A 15,960-nucleotide genomic window follows, 5' to 3' on the forward strand; every position below is an offset into this window, starting at 1 on the left:
TCATGATCTCCTGTTTTGTCAAGCCCCACATCAGGCTCTGGGCTGACAGCTCAGAGCCTGGAGCCTGCTTCGGATTCTGTGTCTCCCTCTCTCTCTGCCCCTCCCCTGCTCAGGCTCTGTCTCTCTCTGCCTCTCAAAAATAAAGAAACGTAATAAAAAAAAAAAAATTAAAAAAAAAAAAAAAGAATCCAGCCTATTGCCATACTTGTTCTTCTAGGATTAAGATATTTAACTGGTCGTCCATATAATGGGTTAAAGGTGTAGCTCAGGGGCACCTGGGTGGCTCAGTCAGTTGAGTGTCAGACTCTTTTCTGTTTTTTGGTTTTTTTTAATGTTGATTTTTGAGAGAGAGAGACTGACAGAGCATGAGTAGGGAGGGGCAGAGAGAGAGGGAGACACAGAATCTGAAGCAGGCTGCAGGCTCCCAGCTGATAGCACAGAGCCCAGTACGGGGCTTGAACTCCAGAACCATGAGATCATGACCTGAGCAGAATCGGACACTTAACCAACTAAGCCACCCAGGCTCCCCGGGTGTCCAGCTCTTGATATCGGCTTAGGTCATGATCTCACAGTTGTAGATCAAGCCCCACATCAGGCTCCACACTGAGCATGAGCCTACTTGTGATTCTCTCTCTCCCTCACTTTCTGCACCTCCCTCCCCAAGAAAAAAAAATAAAACAATCTAAAAAAAAAAAAAAAAAAAATTACAGCTGAAACCCCACCTTTCAACAAATAGTTCCTTGCTTTGTGTTTCTGGCATTGTCATGTACAAGAAAATGAAATTTAAAAGGCTTTGAAAAAGCTGAAAGGATAATTTAAAATATATTAACCTGGAGGCACCTGGGTGACTCAGTTGAGCATTCAACTCCTGATTTTAGCTCAGGTCGTCATCTCGTCGGTTCATGAGTTTGAGCGCCATAGGGGGCTCAGCACTGGCAGTGTGGAGCCTGCTTAGGATTCTCTCTCTCTCCCACTCTGTATGCCCCAGGCCCGCTCATGCGCGCTCTCTCTCTCTCTCTCTCCCCAAAAATAAATAAACTTTAATAAATAAATAAACATTTAAACATATATATATGTATATATATTGGGGTGCCTGGGTGGCTCAGTGGATTAAGCGTCCAACTTTGACTCAGGTCATGATCTCACGGTTCGTGAGTTTGCGCCCTGCATCAGCGGCTTTGTGCTGACAGCTCGGAGACTGGAGCCTGCTTCGGATTCTGTGTCTCCCTCTCTCTCTCTCTCTCTCTATGCCCCTCCCCCACTCACGCTCTCTCTCTTTCAAAAAATAAACAAACATTAAAAAAAATTAAATATATATGCACGTGTATATTTTAAATATATATATTTTAAATATGTGTGTGTATGTGTGTGCGCGTGCATGTGTATAATGAAGTGCTACTGGTCAAAGGAGAAAGAAATGAAGATAAGGACGAGGTTACCAAGAAAACACCCGTACTTGTCAATTTTAAATGATTACTGGTAGATTATCATGTCAGTTGCAGCACAGAGCAGTTTCCCACGGTCTTCTCATTGTTTTCCTATCAACAGATGGAAACCCTTCAATCACTTTTGATTATCTCTTTAAACTGTTTCTTGGTTGCTTTTTTTAAATAGAAGTGTCCAATGTTCCTTCCTTTTTGGGACTGATTGTGTTGATATTTCTCTTCTATCCTAATGATAGCCTGTGGGAAAGGACTATGGTAAAATCAATGCATGTGATTTTGAATTTATTAATTATAAACAGTGGCATAGCTTACTCCCAAAAAGTTCTGTTAGTTCATGTTAGCTGGGAACATTTTCAATATATCAGAAGTTTTTGTTGCTGAAGATTGTTTTTAGTTTACCAACGTCCCACCTCTTATAAAATTGAAAAGAAGATTAATGTATCTAGAAATGTCTAGATCTTTCTAGATCTTCACATTCACTTTCTTATGAAAACTTCTTTTTCTCCAAAACTTTTATTAAAGTGTTATTTATATACAATAAAATTCAGTTTTAAGTGTAAATTTTGGTGAATTTTGGTAATTGTATACAGCCGTGTAACAATCAAGATAATTATATATGGTCAGGTAACGAACACTACCATCAAGGTAGAAAACAGCCCCCTCACCTTGATCATTTTTTCATTTCTTTTGCTTTTGTTCTCTGTCCTCTTACCAACTGCCATGCCCAGGTAACCACTCATATTCTTTATGTCATTTTAGTTTTGCCTTTTCTAAAATTTCATATAATTGGAATTGTACAGTGTGAACTCTTTTGTATTTTACTTCTTTCAGGTAACATGATGTTTTTAAGATTGGTCTTATTACTCTCAGTCCTTGTTACTGTATTAACCTGTGGTATGGTTGTACCACAGTTTGCCCATTCACCAGTTGATAGACATTTGGATTGCTTCCAGGTTTGAGTTGTTAGGAATAATGCTGTGTTGGACATGTTTCCACTTCTCTTGAGTGAATATCTGGGAGGAGAATTGCTGAGTCATGTGATAAATGTATGTTAAACATTATAAAGTAGTACAATATGATTTACCGTGGCTGTCTGTTGTCCATTTCCACCATCAATACGTGAGAGTTCCAGTTGCTCCACATCCTTGCTAGCATTTGGTTTTGTCAGCTCTTTTAACTTTAGCCATTCTAGTTGGCATGTAGTGATACCTTGGGTTTTAATTTTCATTTCTCTAATGACTAATGGTTTGAACATCTTCTGCCTGCTGGCCATTTGTGTATCTTCCTTTGTGGGGTATCTGTTCAAATATTTTACACACTTTTTCACTGGGTTACATTTGTCTTATAATAGTTAAAAGGATTCTTTTTATATTCTGGACATAAGCCCTTTGTTGGATATATTTTGTAAAAATTTTATCCCAGTCTGTGGCTTGCCTCTTTGTTTCCTGAATTATGTCTTTCAGTGAGCAAAAGTTTTTAATCTTGATTTAATTCAGTGTTTCAATTTTAAAATAGTTTGAGCCTTTGGTGCCTTATTTAAGAAATCTGTGCTAATCCAATTCCACAAAGATTTTTATTCGATATTTTCTTCTAGAATTTATACTTTCTGCTGTTGCATTTAGGTTTGTGATCCCATTTGAGTGTAATTCTTGTGAAGTAAGAGCTGAGGTATATTTTCTTCCATACAGTTATCTAGTATCATTCCATCACCATTTGTTGAAGAGACTGTTTGCTCCTTTGCATTACCTTGGCACCTTTGTTGAAAATCAGTTAACCAGTGTGGGTCTCTTTCTTGAGTTTCTTTTCTGTCCCAGTGATTTATATGCATATCTTTACGCCAATACTGTCATATGTCATAGTACCATACTGTCTTGAGTAATTTTGCTTTATGTTAAGTTGAAATCACATAATGTCGGTCTTCCAGTGCTGTTCTTTTTCAAAACTTGTTTAGCTGTTTTTGGAATGTTTACTTTCCATATGCATTTTTAAATCAGCTTATAATTTCTTTTAAAAAAAAGAAATTAAGATTTCAAAAACAAATTAAGATTTTGTTTGAGATTTCACTGAAACTATAGATTAGTTGGGGAGAATTGCTATTGAGATTATTTGAAAATGTGCCCACAAATCCTTTCAGAATTCAAGAAATGGAGTTTAATTCCCCTCTCCTAGAGTGTGGCTTGTACTTAACAGTTCACTATGGCAGAAATGATGGTGTGTGACTCCAAAGAACAGGTCATAAAAGACACAGATGCTTCTGTCTTGCTCCCTCAGATTATTTGCTCTGGGGGAAGCCAGCTGCCATGTCCCAAGGACACTGAAGCAGCAATATGGACAGGTCCACATGGCAAAGAACTGTGGCCTCCTGCCAGCAATCAGCACTAACTTGCCAGTTGTGTTTTTGAGCTACCATGGAAGCTGATCCTTCATGTCCAGTCATCATATGAGCACAGGTAGTCTAACATCTTAACTACAGCCTTGTGAGAGATCTTGAACCACAGTCACCTAATGAATCTGCCCTCACATTTCTGACCCATATATACTGTGTGTATAACGACTGCTTATTGTTTTTAAGCCACTAAGTTTTGGGCAATTTGTTATTCAGCAATAAATAACTAATATAAACATTTCAACAATATTGGGTCTTCCAATCCATGAATATGGTATATTTCTACATTTATTTAGCAAGCCTTTAAGTCCCCATTACAGTTTTTAAATTTTCAGTATATATAGGCCCTGCACTTCTTTTAGTAAATGTATTCCTAAGTATTTGTGGGTTTTGATACTATTTTAAATGGAGTTGTTTTTATAACTTCTTTTCTAATTATTTGTTGCTGGTATATAGAAATGCAATTGATTTCTATATATTGCTATTGTATCCTGCAGTTTTGCTAAATTTATTATTTCTGGTAGCTTTTCAATGGATTCCTTAGAGTTTTCTACATACATGATCATGTCATTAAGAAATACATTTTGTTTATATGTTTTACTTCTTCCTTTCCATTCTGTGCCTATTTTTTTTTTTTCTTACTGCATTAGCTAAGACCTCTGATACAGTGTTAAATAAAAGTGGTGAATGGATATCCTTGTCTTGTTCTTGCCTTAGAAAGCATTGTGTTTTTCACCATTGAGTCTATATCTGTAAACGCATAATTCGTCCTACATCTTCACATTCATTTTTAGTTTATTTAGGAAACAAGTTTCAATATAAGTCTCTTTTCTCTTTATTTTCTTAAATCAGTTTATGAAAGTGAATGTAATTTTAAAGGGGGATGATATCCTTGTTAAAAGGAGTATTGAAAGGGATTTATGTTAATATACCTGATTAAGCTTTTCCCATGTGCTGAAGACGCTCGTCTCCTGACATACTTTTTCCTTAGTAGCAGAACCTTCATCTCATTTGGGTCAATATTGCCTCCAACTAAATAAAATATCACATTTCCCAGTTTCCATTGCGTCTGGGTATCGCCATCACATTAAATCCTGGCATCCTGGCCAGTGAGCTGTAAACCCACATGTTGGTGGGACTTCTGGAAAGGCTCCTTAAAGTAGCGTTTGTCCTTCTGTCCTCCCTCATTTTCTTCCCTCTGCTGCCTGGAATGCAGTTAAGTTAGTTAGAGCTTTTATAACATGAAGGAGAATAAACTTCTGTATATAAGCATTGTTATTTGTGGTTTTCCAAAAGGAGAAGTTTAGAGCAGCCTCCTAAGACAGTTTATTTAGAAACAATCTGTGGGGCACCTGGGTGGCTCAGTCAGTTGAGCATCCAACTCTTGATTTTGGCTTGGGTCACGATCCCAGAGTTGTCGGTTTGAGCCCTGCGTTGTGCTCCATGCTGAGGGTGGAGCCTGCTTGGGATTCTCTCTCTCCCTCTGTCCCTTTCCCCTCTTTCCTCAAAGCAAAGAACAGAAAAGAAAAGAAAAATTCTGTGATCAATCTAATTCCATCCCTTTTCCAGTTTAACTCCCCAAGAATCAGGATACCCAGTGCTTTAATCAGATACTTGAAAGTGATATTAGGGGCGCCTGGGTGGCTTGGTCGGTTAAGCGTCCGACTTTGACTTAGGTCATGATCTCACGGTCCGTGAGTTCGAGCCCCACGTCAGGCTCTGTGCTGACAGCTCAGAGCCTGGAGCCTGCTTCACATTCTGTGTCTCCCTCTCTCTCTGCCCCTCCCGTGTTCATGCTCTGTCTCTCTCTGTCTCAAAAATAAATAAACATTAAAAAAAATTTTTTTAAGTGATATTAAAAGAGAGGAAAGCTACAAGAAGTTCATCTGAATCATTTTTGCACTTGACAAAGAGCAAGATTGCAAGACTCTTTCAATAAATGCGAAAGTCCCATGATTCAGTCTGTTATGAAAAGAATAATCATTTCATAATTAATCACAAATGGCAGAAATAACTTTAGGCAATTCTAATTTGCATACATATTCTTTGGGTTAAAAAAAAAGTAATTCCAAAGTTTCCTCCTTTGTTTCTTTTAATGAAGAAAGGGAATAGGTAGATGTAAGTTCTGTTAAGAGAAAAGATTTTCTTTGTTTTGCTCCCTGCTGTATCCCAGCATTTAGAACCAGCCTGGCACATTGTAAATGTTAAGTATGTGTTGAGAGAATAAATGCTGGATGAAAAACCTCAGTCAGTCTGGTTTCTTTAGGACCTGAGTGCATATGAAGTCCGTATGACAGGGTCCCTGTGCCAAGGGACGTTTGTTCCCTTGGTTCGTCCCTGTCTTGTGAATGCAGCGCTTTCTCCCCAGAAGAGCAGCTCCTGGTGTTTATCCTATTGTCCCATTAGAGGATAGGTTTCTGAATGTTGGGACCATGGCTCACAGGACCCCAAGGTGCAGTTTGCTGTGTAGGTTTCTGTTCAGCCACAGCTGCCTGCAGAAAGAGATCATTAAACACCTGGGTGGGTGTCCTTGCCCAGTCATGGTTTCTCACCTTTGTCGGCTGTGGTTTCATGCTAATATTGAGCAGGACCAGAGGACACTTGAGGTTTACTGCCTATGATCAAGAGGGTTTCACCTACTGTATGCCCGGCAAATTAAATTCTTTATTTGCCCGATGAGCATTATTTCATGGTTCCCTTTCTAAAAGGACTACTAACCTGAAAAATCAGCATAAGTGTAATTGATGCCCATGTTTACTAATGGCCTAAAAGAAAAGCATTGCCTGAGTTTTACATTCTCAGTTAGATTTATGAGGTAATAGCTTCTGTTAGCTTATGGGGAGCTCCTAGCACTAATCCAGGGCTGTGGCCTGGCTCTTTGGTCTGTGCTTTCAACTGCACGTGGCCTAGAATGCTCTCCTGACCTCTGGGTTTCTTTTCCTGGGCCAGGATTCCTGATTCCTGTGGCTTGAATGCTCTGATTCTGGCTCTAGCTGGCCTTCCCAGGACCAAGCCACTTGTTCCATATCTGGTCATCCTGGACCTCAGTCCCGGCCTTCCCGAGACCAGTGCTACTGCTTTGTCCCTTGTCATTGGGCCTGTCAGCTTGATCTTGGGCTTCCCACTCTGAGGGCCTAACCGGAGCCCCTCTGTTAGTGTTTCCCCTGGCCTCTCGACATGCAAATTTGAGCATCTGGTCTATTTTTAAAGCCTCTTTGTCTTTTTTTCCCCCCACAAACTGTGTGTTTCGAGAAAACTCTCATTCAGAAGTCCCAGTATGTGATAGGTTTATGCGATTATGAAAATTAAAGTTAAAAGTAATGTGTAAAGGGGCACCTGGGTGTCTCAGTTGGTGTCCAACTTCAGCTCAGGTCATGATCTCACAGTTCGTGGGTTCAAGCCCTACATCGGGCTCTGTGCTGTCAGCTCAGAGCCTGGAGCCTGCTTCAGATCCTCTGTCCCCCTCTCTCTCTGCCCCTCTCGTGCTTAAGTGCCCACGCTCTCTCTCAAAATAAGTAAACATTAAAAAAAGTAATGTCTAAATGTGGTGTAATAATAATACACTCTGAAAGCTCATGGTAGTAATGAGGTATATAACTTAGAATTTAATGCAGGTGTTCTTAACTTCCCCATCTTGTCGTAGAAAAGGGTGGTGATTATCAAATATTAATAAGAAACTAAACTGCCTGAGCTCTTCATATTTTAATCCTTTATGAATAGCTAAAACATTTATGAATAGCATTTTATTTATTTGACAACTTGAGGTCATACTGGTGTACCAGAGGCATAGACAGGTGAATCTAAAATAACGTATTTATTTTTGTAGAGCCATTCTCTCAGCAAATACTTAAACGATTCTTACTATGTGCCAGACACTGTTCTAGGTACAGTGGTCAAACGGATCAAAACCAACCACATTTCTTCCTCTTCCAGAGCACACATTCAAATAGGAAGCGAACCCTTCCGATGAAATTTAAGCAAATGAGCACAAAAGCCCTGTTTTATCCCTGCCAGAATTTACAGTAGTATACTTATTTATTAATGGGTTATAAATTATCCTAATTGTTCACAGGATGGTCTTACTAAAACTGAACACACAATTTTGGTGAGTGTTTCCATGATGGTGGGGGGCAGGCATAGACATGGGCAAGAGAGTGAAAATCTTTAGCTTTCGTCAGTTCCTTGAAAGAATCGATTACTCCCCTACTCTGCAAATTAAGAACCTCTGCTAAATTGTGATCTCTTTAAATAGAGGCAAAAGCTGTGGATTTTTATTATTTTACCTAATTTCTGTAAAAAACATGATTACATAAAGCAAAAATGACACCATATTGATAGTATGAAGTATATAGGTGTACTATACAAGACAAAAAAGTGGCATTGGATAGGGGTGATGTTAAGTGAGACTAAACTCTTGCAAGTTTCCTATATTTTACTTGAAGTAATTCAATATTAACTCTAAACACATTGTGGTAAGTTAAAGATGGATTCTGTAAGATCCCTATAGCAAACACAAGAAAAATATGCAGTGAGATATTGCTAAAAAAAAAAAATAAATTAATTAAAATGAAGTACTAAAAACTATTGTTTTAACACAAAAGAAAAATAGGAAAGGAGAAACAACAAAAAACAGATGAAACAAATAGAAACCAAATAGCAAAATCCAACTATATATCAAAGTAAGTACATTAAGTATGAAGAGTTCAACACTCTAATCAAAAGGCAGAAATGGTCAGACTGGAATTAAAAGTCAGAAACTGCTATATACAACCTACAGAACACACTGTAAACACACACACACACAAAGGTTGAAAGTCAAATGATAAAGAAAGATATATCATGGAAACAGAAAGCTGAAATGCCACATTCATATCAGACAAAGTAGGTTGCTATAGGAGTATTACTAAAAACAAAAAGGGATACTTTGTTATGATAAGGGTCAATTATATGTGTGCCTAATAACAGTTTCCAAATACATACAAGACATTAAAAGGGAAATAAAGGGAGAAATAGACAAACTCACAATCATGGTTGAGGCTTTGAATCGAAAAAGCAAACATTTTAAATTTTTTATTTAATTCAAATCTCACAGTTCTAATTTGGTCAATTATTTTCCTATTTTGTTATGTTTATAACATCACATTGCTATCTTCAGCAAAATCAATGCAATACAGCCCCATTTTCTGTTTTCTTTCCTACCCAGATCTTTAGAAAAGGCATTTCTAATTCCTTGCCTCCAATCCATTATATGTTTTTGCCATAACACTTCCTATCTCTTTCCTTGTTAAAAAAAAATTATACACACACACACACACACACACACACACACACACGGATAGTGCTACCCCCACAACTCCTCTCTTCCCCATCCTGCTGTAGAAGAAGCCACTCTCCGTGGTTCTGTACTTACTATATGTGTCCATAAATAGCCTATACTATTATTTTAATTTTGAAATCATGGGGAAAGATGGCTACAATGTATGATACATTTAAAAAATATATTAAGGGGAGTCTGGGTGGCTCAGTCGGTTAAGCATCCGACTTTGGCTCAGGTCATGATCTCACGGTTCATGGTTCAAGCCTCACGTCAAGCAGTGTGCTGACAGCTCAGAGCCCAGAGCCTGCTTCCGGTTCTGTGTCTCACTTTCTCTCTGCCCCTTCCCTGCTCACACGCTTTCTCTTTTTCTCAAAAGTAAATAAATATTAAAATTAATTAATTTAAAGAATAAATTAAATAAAAAATATATGAACACACATACACCCAATTTATTTTAACTGCTGTTTAGTGATCCCTTGGATGAATAAGCCGGTCTTTTACCATTCATCTCCTGGAGACACTTTGTTTCATTTCTTAACTGTTAAATACAGCACTGCAGTAGAGCATTCCCTGAGGCAAGCCTTCAGCTCAGCTCAGGTCTGGTCACAGCCACATTGCTCTCCAGAGAGCTTGAACCACCATTTTACTTGTCCTCAGGACTGTGAGGGTTGTCAGGTCTCCTCGTCCTCACCAAAACTTGATCCCAGATTTTTCCCATTTTTTTCCAAATTATTATAATAGTTAACATTGCATTTCCCTAAAAACAAGTGAGAATAAAATCTTTTCATGTGTTTGTTGCCCTTGTGAACTTCCTCTTCTGAAATTGCCTGTTCACCTGCTTTTTAAGTTTGGTTGATTGTCTTTTTCTGATAAATGTATAGAGACTCTTTATTTTGAATACTACCTTTGTTGATTGACTTCGAGGATTCTGAGTACTTTCCTTAGGCTCTTGTCCCTTCACTTCATTTATGGTGACTTTTTGGCACACCGTAGCTTTTGAATTGTAAACTAAAATGTTTTCTTTTATAGTTTGTGCTCTCTGATCCATATTTAAAAATCCTTCCCCATCCCAGTGTCAAAAAGATGTGCCTTCCATATTTTGTGCAGAGAGATTTAAAGTACGGTGAATTATCTGTTTCCTTAATGCATTGGGAGTTGATGCATGGTGTTGGAGAGAGGGGGTCTGTTTTGTCTTTATCCCCGTGTTGAGTTCAGCTGGTCTTTCCCTCCACTTACCCTTTCCTGCTGTGTACCACATGCCCTTACCATAAGGGACTCCAGAGTCTCCTTCTGTGCTCTTGTTCCTTAGGTAGATTGGGTAGCTCTACATAAAGACCATATTATTTTAGTTATTCCACCTTTAGATCAGATCTTAAAATCTGGTAAGCCTTATTATGTCTCTTTAAAATTACTTTGGCCATTCTGGATCCTTTCTTTTTTATTTTAAAATATGTTTTTATATATATATATATATGGCATACTAAATGTGCCTAAAACCATAAATGTCATGAAACCAACAAATCAGTGTAAAGTGAACACACCTGAGACCCATGCATGCTAGAGTCCTAACAGCCTCTGAAGCCTCTTGGTGCCCCTCCCTCCTGTGACTCCTCTCCTAGGACATATGGTCATCACCCTCATGCTCCCTTCCTGGTTTTCCCACTTTATTTATATATAGTTCAGATCAATCCATTTACAAAAGTGGAATCATATAATGTATACATTTTTTTGTCTGCATTGTTTCTCCCAACATTATGTTTTTAACACTTAACCTTTAAATATTCCAAATGCATTTTAGAGTTGTTATTTAAGTTCCAACAAAAAACCCTAGTAAGATTTTATTTTGGGGACACTTGGGTGGCTCAGTCAGTTAGGCGTCTGACTCTTGATTTCTGCTGAGGTCGTGATCTCACAGTTTGTGTGATTGAGCCCCACGTGGGGCATCATGTGCTAACAGCAAGGAGCCTGCTTGGGATGCTCTCTCTCCCTCTCTCTCTGCCCTTCCCTCCTCATGCTGCTCTTTCAGTGTCTCAAAATGAATAAATAAACTTTAAAAAAAAAGATTTTATTTCAAACTATATTGAATTTATATCTTAATTTGGTGAAAATTAGTATATTAACAATTTGGTAAATTCCTATTCATGGATATGATGCCTTTATTTATTACTAGGGTTTTTTTTATGTGCCTTTTTATAGTTTTTTAGTTTTCTTTATAACAGTTTGCTGTTCTGCAGAGAGTTCATTGTTTCTCCTTTCTAGGCTGTCTATATTTTATCTCCAGTTATTTTTAAGGACTTCTTTCTTTGTTTCACTACAGTGAATCTAGATATCAATTTCCTTTTGTTGTCCTTCTTGAACATTTCCAATCTGAGATTTGTATTCTTTATTAATTCTGGAAAACTCTTTTAACTATTATCTCTTGAAGTAGAGTCCCCCTCTCCCTGCACCCGCTCTGTTGTCTTCTTCTGGGCCCTCTGCGAGGACCTGTCTCCTCTGTGTGGAATCTCATGGGTAGAACCCCAGGCCTCCCCTCTGGGCTTGCTCTGCCCACTTTAGAGTCTCTTTGATTCGTGCCCCACAGAGCTCTTACCTTCTCCCTGTGGAGGAGAGTAGGCACGAGCCACACTGAGGCGGGGGTGGGGGGGGGAGGGTAGGGGTGGCATGCACCATGCTGGGTGGGGGCAGGAGGCCAGACCGCTTCTCCCACAGAGTGAAGTAGTGCCCCATTTCACCCCCGCCTGCCTCTGATCCCTGAGCCTGTCTGAGCTCTGAGCCACCTTGCCAGCATTTGGATTTACCTTTTTTCCCCATATGCCAAGGTATTTTATAATTCCTCAATGTGTTTTCCATCTGGTTTAGTGTAGTTCAGGATTACAGATGCTTTCTAGTTTCACTGAACGTGGAATTTGTTTGTTTTCATTTTCTATGTTGTTCTGTACCGTTGTTGAGAAAAGTGACATGGAAATTATTTGAAACCAGAGCTCCTCTACCTTCACTCTTCCCTCTACTCCAGTCTGTCTTTGGCTCCTACCACTGCACCACAGCTGTTCCTAGAAGGTTATCAGACGCCTCCATTTTGCCAAGTCCAGCGGTCATTTTCCTCCCCGTCCTACTTGAACGTGGCGGAGCTGTGTGGTTCATCACCAGCTGTTCCCAGCCTAAAACACTGTTCTCTTTGCTTCAGTGATGCGGAGCCCTCCTGGTTTTCCTCCTGTCCCCTGAAAGCCCTTCTCAGATCACGTCACTCGCTTCTCCTACTCTGTCCATCCACAGAATGTTGCTGGGTTGAATCCTAAGTCCTCTTCGCCCTTTTGTTCGTCCCGCACCCTTGCTGTTATCTCATCTAGTCCCATTGCTTTAACCGCTGTCAGTGCCTGTGACCTCTAAATCTTTAGCTGTGCTAAGTTTCCCCCTAAGTTCCAGGTCTGTCTATCTAACTGCCCGGTCGATATCACCACTAAGATTTCTAATAGACGTTCCCAGGCTCACTCCTGCATCACATTTGCTGTTTTCACTGCCTAAAATGTTCTTCCTCCAGTTCTTCGAATCACTGGCATCCCATTATCCTGAAGATATTTGCTCAAATGTCACTTTCTCCAAAGCTTCCCTGACATCTGACCTAAAGATGGTCCCTTCTCCAAGCCACTTTATTTTGTCTCCTTCACAGAACGTATCTGGAATTGTTGTTTGCTCATTTACTGTGTGTTCTCCATGTTGGCCACTGTTACCTCCTTGAGAGTACGATCTTGTTTACCTTGTCTTCTGCTGTCCCCTGAGTGCCTAGAACAGTGCCTGGTGTATACTAGATGCTCAACAAGTCTTGCCTACTTGATTTAAATTTTATTAAGAAAATATTAAAGTGTACTTTTCTCCTATTAGCATATTATCAGTTATGTTCTAATTTGGTGTGAATAATCTCTTATCCTAAGAATAAAATTCACAGAATATTTTTTTCACTAAAATTTTTTTAATATGTACTTATTTTTGACAGAGAGAAACAGAGCACGAGCAGGGGAGGGACAGAGAGAGAGGGAGACAGAATTTGAAGCAGGTTCCAGGCTCTGAGCTGTCAGCACAGAGCCCAACGTGGGGTTGAACTCACAAACTGTGAAATCATGACCTGAGCCGTAGTTGGACACTTCACCGACTGAGTTGTCCAGGAGCCCCTAAAGATTTTTTTTTTTTTTTTTAACAAAGGAATTGCCATACTCACTTAACCTAGAAAACCAAGAGTCTTTAGACATCTATTACCATATGAATTACCTTAAAGATATGAGTTTTGTAGGCTTGGCTGTAAATAGAATTATTAATTACTAACTATTGGCGAGGATTTTAAAACCAGAAAAATCAGTACTTGAAAAATGTACTAGAACACTATGTAAATTTTAAATTGTCTTTATTTTCTGATAATTTTTTTAATTTTATTTTTAAAGAACACACGCAGAAGCTGGGGAGAGGGATAGAGAGAAAGGAAGGGAGAGAGAGAGAGAGAGAGGAAAGAGAGAATCTTAAGCAGGCTCCATGCTCAGCACTGAGCTTCATGCGGGCACCCGATCCCATGACCCTAGGATCATGACCTGAGCCAAAATGAAGAGTTAGACGCTCAACCAACTGAACCACCAGCCGCCCCTATTTTCTGATCAATGTATTACATGGCTGGATTACACCCTTAAAGTTGTTTTCTGCCAGTGTCTCTCTTTGATGGCCATCTGCCAATAAGAGTAACCACAGTGCTAGTATAGTGTGAAAGTGTTTTGATAACCAGGTCTTATGTAGCTTCTTTTTTTAAAATATTGCTTTTTAAATATTTTACCAGTACTTTTAGTGTTACGTGGTTAGAATTTTGCTGTCTCTTCTAGCTTTAAAAAAACAAATTTGTTTACTGAATAAATTTTTGTTGATTTGTACTGCTTATCATTCAGCAACCTGGTAGGATTTTGGTTATCACCTGACACTGCTAAAATGATGAAAAATACGATCTGAAATACCTTGTGGTTATTGATTTCTGTGTTAAATATGTTCTTTAACATTGTTACAGTGAAACAACCCAGCTGGACTTTCCTCTTTCAGATATCAGGCATCTGCTACAACAGCAAAATATTTCAAGTTCACCGGGTTCTCTACGTTCCCAGCTGGATGGCAAAGTTCTTTTCCCGGACACTTGAGCCCATCTTCTCATCTTCAGAACCCACGGCCGAAGCCAGAGTCGGAATGGGGGCCACAGTGGACATCCAAAGACAGCAGACGATGGAGTTGCTGGACCGGCAGCTGATGCTGTCTCAGTTTGCCCAAGTGAGAAGACAGAGGCAGCAGGTGAGCGACAAGATAGGGATCCGCAGAAGCTCTCAGAGGCCTGGGTATGCTTGCCTCTATGGCTGTGTGTGCAGGAGAGAGGATATTTCAGTCCTGCAGGTCAAAGTGTGGATAATTTGACGTTTTCCCAGGTGGGATGTAGGTCTCTGATAGTGGCTATTCTCGGGGTTTTTTAAAGGTAAAAAAATAAATGGCAGCTGAAAGACTGGTCAAACTGGACATTCTTGTTCCACTTCTATTAGATAAACGTTATTTCTTAGAGAAACACCAACCTAGTTAACAAGACGTGATATTTATCTGTTCTTATGATCTTGTAAAAGCCACAATGTCTTCCTGTTAAAGTGCTTATTATCATGTGCTCTGGGGTGAAGAACACATTTAAAACTTCTTGATTTTCCTTGGTTGAAATGGAGAGAAGACGGAGGTAAGAAAATTTCAGGGGAACAACCAGTGAATCAAATAAATGCTGTTTTTGTAGGCTTGGTATCAATCATCAGGGAATATTGAGCATTTATCTACAAACACTGCTGTATTCAAACACTCTCTTAGCACACTTGTCTTCCAAGGGTTACTATCTATCAGCCAAAACCTCATACCTGATCTTTCTTCGCCATTCTGTGAGCCAGCGCAGTGAGTGGGCTCTTCATTTCTTGTCTCCATCTTTACCATCTGGGGTATGAGAGAGGATACTGTTCTCTCCTGCCATCTCTCTAGCTCCTGCCTTCCCTGGGTGTGAGAATTAGGTCTGCAGGCCTCACACTGGTCTGGAGAAGTGAGATCGAGTGTGGCATCTGGTGTCCCATTGGAGATGTCAGTCCCAAAGTCTGTATCTGGGGTAGAAGAAGGGGCCCCTTATTAACAGGCTGAGTCCACTGGTGAAAGAGGGAAGCACAGGTTGTTCCCCAGAGATGTATTTGAACTTGAGATGACTCTGAAGCATACAACAAAGATACCTGCGATGTATCTGTGTGCTAAATGCGGAGAACAGACCTCCCTCTTAGAGAGGTCAGAGCTGGAGGTATAGATCTGGAGTCAGCTCTGTAGGGTCGAGAGATGAAAGCAAGGTGCTAGATGAGTTCTTTAAGAGAATTACGTCCACGATGAACATAGGCTATAGACGAAGCTTTGTATGTAGCAAGAGGAGGAGCTGGATCCTTCAAGGAAACAGAAGGAAGAATGAAAAGTATGGGAACTAAGAATAATCAGTGTCCCAAAAATGAAGTCATTGTGAGTATAAATATGTTCCAGGCAGAACGGGCAGAGCTGTGAGGGAGAGAAAGACATAGGGTACCATTCTGAGGGTACGATTCTGAGGTTTCTGGCTTAGGTGATGGGATATAATAGATTGATGACAGCACCATTTCACCAACATCTGAAGAGCAGATTTGGGGGAAATAGATTGACTGAGGTGCCTTCAGTATGCCTGGACTCCCTGTCAGGTAGCTGTGGACCTTGTACTCATGAGCAAGCCGGGGAAGTTACATTGCTCAGCTGGGCGT

General features: G+C 39.7%; 1 protein-coding gene across 2 annotated transcripts in view; it reads left to right on the forward strand.

Annotated features, from left to right (window-relative positions):
* The window catches only part of UBAC2 (UBA domain containing 2), a 171,555-nt gene that overhangs the window by 121,345 nt on the left and 34,250 nt on the right, over positions 1-15,960 (forward strand). For both annotated transcript variants that reach the window (XM_049647498.1, XM_049647497.1), the window contains exon 7: positions 14,219-14,461. In XM_049647498.1, the coding sequence (XP_049503455.1) occupies positions 14,219-14,461 (243 nt within the window). The remainder of the gene's footprint in view (positions 1-14,218; positions 14,462-15,960) is intronic.

The sequence above is a fragment of the Panthera uncia genome (genome assembly GCF_023721935.1).
Source record: "Panthera uncia isolate 11264 chromosome A1 unlocalized genomic scaffold, Puncia_PCG_1.0 HiC_scaffold_16, whole genome shotgun sequence".
In the NCBI taxonomy this organism is placed as follows: Eukaryota; Metazoa; Chordata; class Mammalia; order Carnivora; family Felidae; genus Panthera; species Panthera uncia.